Consider the following 10,624-nt stretch of genomic DNA (forward strand, 5'->3'; position numbering starts at 1 on the left):
GATTCCTTGCCATCCAGTCTTTCACCCCAACGTGAACTGGGGCTTGATCCGAAACTCAAGTTGCCAAAACTTCCATAAAAGAGAAAGAATAAATCTCCTGCCACTGAGTATTAGTCGTAGCACGGTCTAGTCTTTCTTTTGTGTATTGTGCTCCCTCCCTCATATTACACCACGTAAATTTAGGTCTCGAAAAACCCAAATCATTTAAGTTGCAAAACTTCGGGGTGTCTAAAAATTAGGGGTGCAAAGGCCCCGCCAACCGTTATAACCGCTAACCGCCTAACCGCTTAACCGCATTAACCACTAACCGCCTAACCATTATAACCGCCTAGCGGTTATTGGGTTTATTAACCGTAACCGCTAACCGCCTTTTTATATAATATATTTTTATAATTATAATTATAAAAATATTTATACATATAACATAATCACTTGATCATTAAATCACAATTTTTTAAAAAAATAATTAAATCACAATTTGAGTATTAATATATTATCACTATAATTTGTATGATTATATCATATAATCACTTGATCATTAAATCACAATTTTTTTTAAAATAATTAAATCACAATTTGAGTATTAATATATTATCACTATAATGTATATGATTATATCACATGATCAATTGATCATTAAATCATTTGATTATATAATAATAAATTATACATATATAATATGACATAACTCATAAGTATACCAATTCATAGTAATACAACAATTAAATATCTAGAGACTTATTTCCAATATATGTTATAAACTTATAAGTCTATATATGTTATAAGTCTATATAAGTCTATATATGCATATGAATAATATAAATGTATAATATCAATACTTAATCATATGATTCAATGACAATTCAAATACTTTATTCAAGACTTCAAGTGAATCATATTATTAATGTACAATGATGATATGATTCGTATAATATCAAATTAAATAATTGACATTAGATTAAACAATGACCAATGTGTTACTTATAAACACAATTTAAGTATCAATGTATTATCATTATAATTTTAGTAATTTATATATTATCATTATAATTGATATGATTATATCACATGATAACTTGATCATTAAATCATATGATTATATAATAATAAATAATACATATATAATATGACATAATTCATAAGTCATAAGTCTACAAGTTAATCATATGATTCATGTACAATGATAATCACAATTGATTCAATTGAATTAAACAATATAATTTAATATTTAAGGAAATTTTTTTACAAGTAGAAGTAAATGTAAATTTTGGGTCAAATATTTTTAATTTTTCAATATGGGCTCTTTTTATAGCAATTGGGCCCAAGAAATTAAAAATACAATAAAAAAAATGAGGGTAAAAAAAAGCCCAAAAAGCCATAAAGAAAGCCTAAAAAGCCCAATTTTAAAAAAGCGGTTAGTAGGCGGTTATCTATTTCGCTAATCGCTAACTGGCGGTTAACCGCTAACCGGCGGTTAACCGCTAACCCTAACCGTTAGGCGGTTAGCGATTGCGGTTAGTGAAATCTACTAACCGCTAAGGCGGTTACGGTTAGCGGTTATTGCCACTAACCGCTAACCATAACCGCCTTTGCACCCCTACTAAAAATCATTCATCTGCCATCGTGGTCTCCTAATTGATCCATACTTCTTCGCATTAACAAGAATTTCGTTAAAATCCCCAACACATAACCACGCACTAGGGGAATAAAGTCTGAGATGGTGCAAAAGGTCCAATGATTAGACAGCAGAGAACAACATAATGAACATTGTACAAAGCTAAGAGCCTAGAGCAACAAAAAATTTAAAAGCATTTCCATATTTCAAATTCAAACATACACTAGAGCTCTAAATACTCATAAAATAACACACACATTTCATATCATTTAAGTTTATAATGGCCCAAGGAATTTTATCCTCTCCATATTTCATTCCCAAGTGGTCAAGACATGTACAAGAGTGTGGATTTGAATTTCCGTAATGAAGAATTTTCACATATGCTTGATTAATATTAGCCGCCTTGGATTCCTATTGATGCTCTGGTGGGCTGGGTCAAGTTATGGCTCAGTTAGACTTGGGAGAGCACCTACAATTCCCACCGTCTAGGCCCCTCCTGTGCGGCTCTCAACGGGTAGGTGCTACTATGGTCACGCCCAAGTAGGATAGCCACAATTGCAACATACCCTTTTTAATTAGCAAAAAAAAAAAAGAAAAAAAAAAGGTGTATATACAACTTACTCTTTGATTATAATTATAATTTCTAACATGTTGCTTTTAATCCTGTTATTTGGCATCATTTTTTTTTCATTGGGTTCCAAGTATGCATTCCACAAAACTTAGGCCTCATTTGGTTCACTGATTGGGTATTCTGTTACGAAAAGGAATAGCTATTATTAGAAATAGACGAAAGTGGAATGAAATAATTATTCATATTCTTTAGTTTGGTAACAACGTACGTATTCTAATTAGAGTTGAACCAAAATTAAAAAAAAAAAAAAAAACCTAGAATGGTAGGGGTGGCAGGGTCTCCGGTAATTTTTGACACCCCTGCCAATAATAGCAAGACTAGTCAACTGAAGAGAGACAATGTGAGACTGGACGCTAGGGTATGTACTCACACACCCCGGAAGGAGCTAGGGGTTAGGCGAGATAATTCAAGTCACTTCAATAATAAATATTTTGTTCTGATTTGAGTTAATAGGTCAATAGAAATCCTTTCTGATCTACGATCATCCTCCTAACATTTGCTATTTTATTTGGCTTGCAAGACAGGACAAGTTGCTTACCAAAGAGTGGGTTGTGCCACTACCCCATAGAAGACGCACTCATATTTCAAATATAAAGGAGTGAAAGTTCCCAAAATCAACGAGTTGATTATACCTTCTTTGAACAGTACGAGCACATCCTTTGTCACCCCCACTATGCTTACGGCTCTATACCCCAGCCCAACTTGTTCCGACTCCCAATCTTCCCTTTTATTCCTCAATAAGCAGAGTTTTTTTTATTATTTTTTATTTTTTATAGAAAATATAGTCAATTCATCTAAGAATAGCTATTCCATTCATTTTTTTTAGAGGAATATGTATTCCTCTCTGTAAGGGAATAGCTTAGGAATAAATCCTACCAAATACAAGAATTGCTATTTTATAAGAATAGTCATTCTATTATAAGGGTATATTCCATGAATCAAACAAGCCTCGATTTTTATGGGCGTGTGAGAGAGAAAAAGAGAAAGGAACCTAGAAAAAGAGAGTTGGGTTGGTTTCAAAGAGTATTATTTTCATAAATTTTTTTTGTTTGAATTCTAAAATTTAAAGCCCTTAAAATACTTGAAATTACTTGATATGATCCAAATCTTTAACTTTCTAAAGATGAAAACTCAAATACCAATTTATTTATTTATTTTCTTTAACAAGGCTGTTTTTCTCTTATTTATGAGTATAGGACTGTGGTCACTTGCACATTAATATCATTTTTTTTTAATATGAATTAATGGTGGATAAATTGGCAATGAATTGGATGGTACAAGAGGCACTACTTCCACTTGGGTCCAAACTTCCGCTTGGGTCCAAAAAAAACATATGAGAAAGCGACCCCTTTTGTGTCACACGTTCATAAATCCTCATTACGACCTTTTGACGAACGTATGAGATGTTTCCCTAAACTCCACCGCATTTAACATTTCCCTTTGCTCACTCACTCACACAACACAACAGAAACGGTCACATTCTCTTCTTCTTAGGTTGTCTGGTCTCCTCTCTTCTCCGTGACCAGAACGGGAAGATGCTCTGGCTGCACGCGCTAGCCCTGGCTCCGACCATCAGCGTCGTCGTTTTACAGGCCGAGGACATCCAATTCGGGACGCTCTGGTGGTTTGTCTACATCGGGGTGTCGTGCCTGCTCGTGCTCTTCGCTGGAATCATGTCCGGCCTCACCTTGGGCCTCATGTCGTTGGGCCTCGTTGAGCTCGAGATCCTCCAGCGCAGCGGCACCTCCGCCGAGAAGAAGCAAGCAGGTTCGTGGAGTGCAATCACAAAAAAAAAAAAAAAAAACTCTCTTTTGCGTTTTCAGAGCTCGAAAATTGTTCGGTTTTGCTAATTCTTGGTTGTTTGGTTTTCTCACGATTGCAGCGGTTATTTTGCCCGTGGTGCAAAAGCAGCACCAGCTGTTGGTTACTTTGCTTCTGTGTAATGCTTGTGCTATGGAGGTAATTTAAAGAATTTTGTAAATTTTTGCTGTTTTGCTAAAGACTAGCTGTGCCTTGTGGGAGAGAGAGCTAACCCAGATAAGACTAGGAAAGAAATTTGTGTTATTTGTAATAAAAATGCTATTTTGATTATTGGGTTGTGATTAAGACATAGAGGTAGGCTGACAAGAAGTGGTAATTGAAGCAGCTAAATGGCATGCGTTATATAGGATGAAATTGAATTTGAGGTAGCTTTATGCTTTAGCTAAATGGCATGCATTATAAAATGAAATTGAATTTGAGGTGGCTGTATACTTTATGGTGAATATTTACAATTGGTGTATACTTTATGGTGTATATTTACAATTGAACCCAATTAGTAATAACCGTGAGAGATTCAAATGTGAGTGACTATTGTTGGTGCTTTGCATGTTAGATAGCATTCCGGTGATTTTGCCCTCTCGGCTTTTGCTCTTTGCAGGCCCTTCCTATATACCTGGATAAAATTTTTCATCCCTTTGTGGCTGTTTTGCTGTCTGTAACTTTTGTTCTGGCTTTTGGAGAGGTACAGTGTATTTTCTATGATTGGTAATGCTTCAAGTTGCAACTACTATAGCCGCAACCGGGAGTGACTTTTTAACTTACCTTATTGAATCAGATTATTCCACAAGCAATATGCTCAAGATATGGACTTTCTGTGGGTGCGAATTTTGTCTGGCTTGTGCGCATTCTGATGATCATCTGTTATCCAATTGCTTACCCTATTGGAAAGGTAATGTTTAGAGTAGACAGCTGGATTTAATTTTCTCACCAGAAACTTCTACATCACACGACTATAGATCCCTGGCCAAAAGAAGAAAGAAATAGAAGTACTTTGTAAGCATAGAAAAGATCACCATGGTTCCTTATGTTTCTATGTAGTAAAATACCACAATTGCTGCATAATTGTTTTTGGTGTCCTTAGCATTATGATGGCAATAGCCTTTGGGTCAAATGGCACTTCCACCTCCATAACTACGGGGTGTCGGTGAGGACTTGGGTTTAAGTCATGGAGTGCATGAATTACTTGCTAATCAAGGGAAAAAGAAGAAGAATTTATTGCATTAGGACGGAGATAACTTTTTTCAGGTTACAAATTTACATAATATAAAATGTTTTCCAATCTGGAAAAAACTTCTTAAAAAGAAAAACATGATAAGGAGAGAATTCCTTTGATGTTTCAGTTTTAGATATTGCTACAGCTCATAAACTCTCAAACTTTTTAACTTGAATCACTGAATTCATCACTGTTCTTCTCATCAGCTCCATCATATTTCACCATTTGTGAATAAGCTTACAGTGGTTAGGCTGAAAGGGTAGAAGTTGATACGTTTTTCTTTATGCTCCACGAGATTTGGTGAGCTACTAGAACGTGGGAACCACATATGCTTTGTCAAGTGGAGGGAATGAGAGACCACCCTCATAAACATGTCTCTCTTCTTTCGACTGTCAAAGTTCACTGAACTTGAGAAAGATGTTCAACAATATGGCAGCTGCTCTGATGTATAAGTACTTAGACATGATTAAGCATTTAATGCTTGGTATCTAGTAAAAAACAATGACTGCTATACGCATAGGTCTCACCTAGAAAGATGGTATGTGGCAAAGAATGGAAATGGATATGAAATGAACCTCTTCATTTTTCTTTCTTTCATATCATATGAGAGTCTACAAGGAAGCTTAAATTAAGCGCTTTAGATGTTAGTTGGTATTTACTACATTCGATCTTAGTTGTTGGACCCATTAAGTGGCGAGGCCCAACTCGGTGGACTGTAACACCTGAATGCTCTGTGTGTGTGTGTGTCCACCTCCCAATGCACATGAGCAGACACCTTTTCTCCTTAGTGGATTAGTGTTTTAGAATTACATTGTACACTTCCTACAATGTTTCATATTTTTGTGGTTCTTGAGTTTGGCTAGCTGCAAAATTTGAACTTCTTTTTCACAATGTTTACTGCATTTTGAGCATATATTAAATTTAAAGTGGTTTCAGGTTCTGGATGCTGTACTTGGTCATAATGACGCTCTGTTTAGACGAGCTCAATTGAAAGCCCTTGTCTCTATCCATAGCCAGGAGGTAACCTACTCATATTGGAAGTCTGTATGATATGTTTCTACTTTATTTACCCAGATTTTTTGGTAATAGTTTTCATCACTGAATAGAAGCGATATCATGATTCAACTAACTTACCAGAAAGCATGGTAGAACTAGCTCATGAGTTTGTGCCCATGACTTTGTATTTAAATTTGTACAGGTGTGCAGAAATTGCAACAACTAAGATTTCAATTCTCTTGATTTTTCATTTTAACTTGCTATTTTTTAATTTTAGGCTGGTAAGGGGGGTGAACTCACACACGATGAGACAACCATCATCAGTGGAGCACTAGATTTGACTGAAAAGGTAACTAGTGCTATCAAAAAATCATTCTAAAGGCTTCAAATGTTTTCTCTACTTGCATATTTGTCTGTAGTAAAAATTTCTGATGCTCCTGCTCCAAAATATTTTAGTTTGAATACAATTTTCAAACTTGTGACTGTAATTAACTATGAGATAACTATAAATTTTTTCTGTGCTTATTACCTTGCCTTTTGTTCTGTAAAATGATCATAATACTGAAGTTCCCTGGGATACACAGACTGCTGAGGAGGCTATGACACCAATTGAATCAACATTTTCCTTGGATGTCAATTCGAAATTGGACTGGTCAGTTTGCATCGGCTTGATCTTTTTCCAAACTTCTTGTTCAATTTGGTTGTGAAATAGTGATGACAGAAAGTCTAACCTTCCTTCTATTTTGCATCTGGATGGCAACTGTATTAGTTGTTAGGAGTTATTGTTGGTCATAACAAAATTGAGTGAAAATATATATTTTCATCAGATAATGGTCAGCCTGTATGAGTATGTATTCTGTATTTATATTGTGTTAAAATGAAGTTGGTCATTCTTATGCAAGAAAAAGGGTTTATCCGGTTTTCTAAGTTAATAGTGCAGCTTGAGATGGGAAAGGCAATTTGGTAATGGACATTGCCAAGGACATGATGTGCTAGCAATGATTAATGAGAGCCATAGTTATATATAGTTAAGGCCTAAAAACCTTATTCAAATCTGGAGGACAATTCCTGGACGCTTATTGTCTGTCTCTGCTGCCTATTTGAGCACAATTGTAATGGGAAACAAGATGGACTTCTTGGAGCACCTGCCACCGATGGAAATATCCATTCTGTTTTATTCCCTGTTAATAAGGACAGTTTCATATCTTAAGTTTCACATATCCACTTTAAAGATCGGAAGTAAACTCATAAAAAATGTTTATTACTTTTCTTAAGCAGGGAAGCAATTGGGAAAATTCTTGCACGAGGTCATAGCCGTGTCCCCGTCTATTCTGGAAACCCAAAAAACATTATCGGTCTCTTACTGGTGGGCATGAAAACCTATGGCATATTTGTCTTTTTCTTTTAAAAAAATGTGAAAAATTATTTTTTATATTGGTAGCCAGCTGATTTGTGGAATTGGTTATTCCTTTTTGTAAATATTCCTTTGTTTGGGGTTTAGGTGAAAAGTCTTCTCACTGTACGAGCAGAAACAGAAACTCCAGTCAGCGCCGTTTCCATTCGGAGAATTCCTAGGTGTGGCCCTTTTGTACCCAGTATCTCTTACTTTCTTTTTCTTGATGCAAAACTATATGAATTCTCATGCATTGCTGTCCCAGGGTTCCATCAGATATGCCTCTGTATGATATCCTCAATGAGTTCCAAAAGGGAAGCAGTCATATGGCAGCTGTAGTGAAGGTTAAAGGAAAAGACAAGAACCTTAAAACTAAAGGTGAAGGGGAGAAATTTGAGGAAGGCAAAGTTGCCAATGGGAATTCTCAACTGACTACCCCCTTGCTAACTGGTAATGAGGATAAATCGGAAAGTGTTGCCATTGACATTGATAAACCTCCAAGATCTATAACAAACAAGCAAAATGTTCAACATTATGGTGCTGCCAAAAACAGCTTCCACCATTTATCTGAGGATATTGAGGACGGAGAAGTCATTGGTATCATCACCCTGGAGGATGTTTTTGAAGAGCTTCTGCAAGTAAGCTCTGCTTCCACCACTTAGATCTGAAAATCTCTATTGATTTGATGGACCTTTGGCTAAGTAGCATCCCAGGTTCACAGAAAAGTGTACCTTGTGGATGCTTCTACAACCTGATCCAATCTTCTGACAAAAATACAATATGATGATCCTCGAGTGGGTTGTTCACAATTTAATATTAGATGTTTCAAAAAGAAGTGACTATATTGTTTCACTTTGCAATTTGTTTCTTCCATAATTTATGGAAACTTTTTTTTATTTATTTTTATTTTTGCAGGAGGAAATTGTAGATGAGACAGATGTGTATATTGATGTACATAAAAGGTATGATGTCATCTGATTTTGCTGGGTTTATTATTTTTAGTCATGATTCATTAAGTTAATGTGAAATTTATAATGACTTTTGCAGGATACGTGTGGCTGCTGCAGCCGCTGCGGCTGTATCATCTGTGTCACGTCCTCCATCATATCGGAAGTTGACTGGTCAAAAGCCAGCAGTGAGTTAAACATCATTTATCTGTTAATTTTACATTTTCATGAGTATTGTTCGATCATTAGCATGGGAAGATAAACTAGAACCATAAAGTGGGGTAGGATTTGGACATGATTCAAAAACATATTTGGAATATCAATGTGAACTTCTCCCAAAAAAAAAGAAAAAAAAGGTGGGGCACAGAAACAAACCTATTTGGTGTTCTGCTTTCTGGGAACACTTGTTTTTAGCCATAGCTTACATGAAAAATTATTTTGGTAGCCATAAAATTTCGTTTTCTTCCCCATTAACAAAAAACTTATCAACTATGTATTTCTTGGAATTCCTGTTTTTGACCAGATCTCTCAACAGGATGCATGACTCCAACTTTTTTTCTTTAGCTTTTAATGTGCCTGGCCCACATCTCATGATTCTTACCTTCATATATCTTTGTGGTAGTCTGAAAAAGTAATTCAGAGAAAAGTTGGATAAAATAACTTCGTTTATACACATTAGCCAATGGCAGGATTCCAAACTGCCTTACAAGTGGAAAGCCCGGGTTGACAACCCATGCACCATCTGTTTAGTGCATTGAGCTAATCTGAGATTTATGTGATTTATCTGATTATATATTGGTTATCGTTCAGGGAGGTCAAGGTAGGCAAGGGCAAACCCCAAAGAAACAATGAAGTTTTCAGGGAATCCAGGGGGGAGCCTCTTCTGGGCATTAAGAGATGAATTAAGAGTTCTGCTTGGGAAAATTGGCCATGAAGTTGTAGGCTTTTATTTCTGTAGGACACCTGCTAGTGTGGATTGCAAATTGTATAGTTTTTAGGGTTTTTATCTTTTCTGTGTCATATATGTGCATACTGAGTTTTGGTACTTTAGTATGTGAAAATTTGGAGAAATAAATCATTAGTTACCATTTTCATTTACCATTTAAGAAAGTTTAGCAGGCTTCTGTATAAAACCATATTATTCAGTTTTTGGGTTACCAAATTTAGGATTTCTATGCAACTTAACTTGTTCAATCTATTGTTTAATTATGGGATTCCATGAGTGGAGTTACTTTTATATCATGGATGTGATTAAAGCCCACAATAATCAATTTTTGGGAATGGATTTGGCTCAAGTCCCAATATATATATTTTTTAAATTCAACTTTTTAAAATTCTTATTTTTGATATTACATCAAAAACTTTTTATTACTATTCAAACAAAAAAACCCATTATAAAATATTTATTTATTTATTTATTTTCACTTTTTCATTAAAAAAATTCAAAACTTCTATTTATATTATATCACATAAATCACTTACAAGTTAAAAATCATTTACTATATCCATTGCCAAACAGAGCCTTAGGGGTTTGGTTCCTTTCTGGTTTCTACTCCATCGACCCTTAGGTTTTTAGGAACACTTTTTAGGGTTTTTTTTTCTTTTTAATTATTTTTTATTTCACTTTTATATTACATTACAATAATAATAATAAAACCTCTATTTTTTTTTTCTTCCATCCAACCCTATACTGTAGATTTTGAGCAATTATTAGTCCACAATGTTTTCTTCATTTCCGAAGACCATAAAAGGAATGAATGTGACTTTTTACCTTCCAGCAACTTTAAAAAGCACCCAAATTTCTTGGTATCGGTGATTTATCCAATATCCAAGTTTTTATACCGAAGATAACGTAGTCGAAAGATATCGATTGTGTTTTCAAGTGGTAGCTCAATCGGCTGTGAACCACGTTTCATAAAGTGAAAGTCACTAGTTCGAATCTACTCTCCCCCTTCCCTTGTGTGGACATGTTAAAAAAATAAAAATAAAAATATCAATTGTGTTATTA

The 10,624-nt window shown here is 35.0% G+C and overlaps 1 protein-coding gene across 2 annotated transcripts; it reads left to right on the plus strand.

The window, feature by feature from the left end:
* Positions 1–3,661: 3,661 nt before the first annotated feature.
* LOC132172955 (putative DUF21 domain-containing protein At1g03270) lies at positions 3,662–9,810 on the plus strand. Of its 2 annotated transcripts, none has more exons than XM_059584522.1 (13): positions 3,662–4,013; positions 4,129–4,205; positions 4,666–4,749; positions 4,843–4,956; positions 6,217–6,300; positions 6,554–6,625; positions 6,861–6,928; positions 7,552–7,642; positions 7,778–7,851; positions 7,935–8,307; positions 8,585–8,631; positions 8,717–8,804; positions 9,427–9,810. In XM_059584522.1, the coding sequence occupies exons 1-13, from the start codon at positions 3,782–3,784 to the stop codon at positions 9,466–9,468; spliced, it is 1,446 nt and encodes a 481-aa protein (XP_059440505.1). In that variant the 5' UTR covers positions 3,662–3,781; the 3' UTR covers positions 9,469–9,810. The 2 variants fall into 2 exon arrangements, with proteins under 2 accessions (XP_059440505.1, XP_059440506.1); XM_059584523.1 differs by having other exon boundaries at positions 3,663–4,013; positions 7,555–7,642.
* Positions 9,811–10,624: the final 814 nt, after the last annotated feature.

This window comes from Corylus avellana, chromosome ca2, assembly GCF_901000735.1.
Source record: "Corylus avellana chromosome ca2, CavTom2PMs-1.0".
In the NCBI taxonomy this organism is placed as follows: domain Eukaryota; kingdom Viridiplantae; phylum Streptophyta; class Magnoliopsida; order Fagales; family Betulaceae; genus Corylus; species Corylus avellana.

Coding starts and splice junctions, on each gene's coding strand:
- LOC132172955 (XM_059584522.1), top strand. CDS start 3,782: ATGCTCTGGCTGCACGCGCTAGCCCTGGCTCCGACCATCAGCGTCGTC. Junction 4,750..4,842: donor TTGTTCTGGCTTTTGGAGAG/GTACAGTGTATT, acceptor TTATTGAATCAG/ATTATTCCACAAGCAATATG. Junction 6,626..6,860: donor CACTAGATTTGACTGAAAAG/GTAACTAGTGCT, acceptor TGGGATACACAG/ACTGCTGAGGAGGCTATGAC.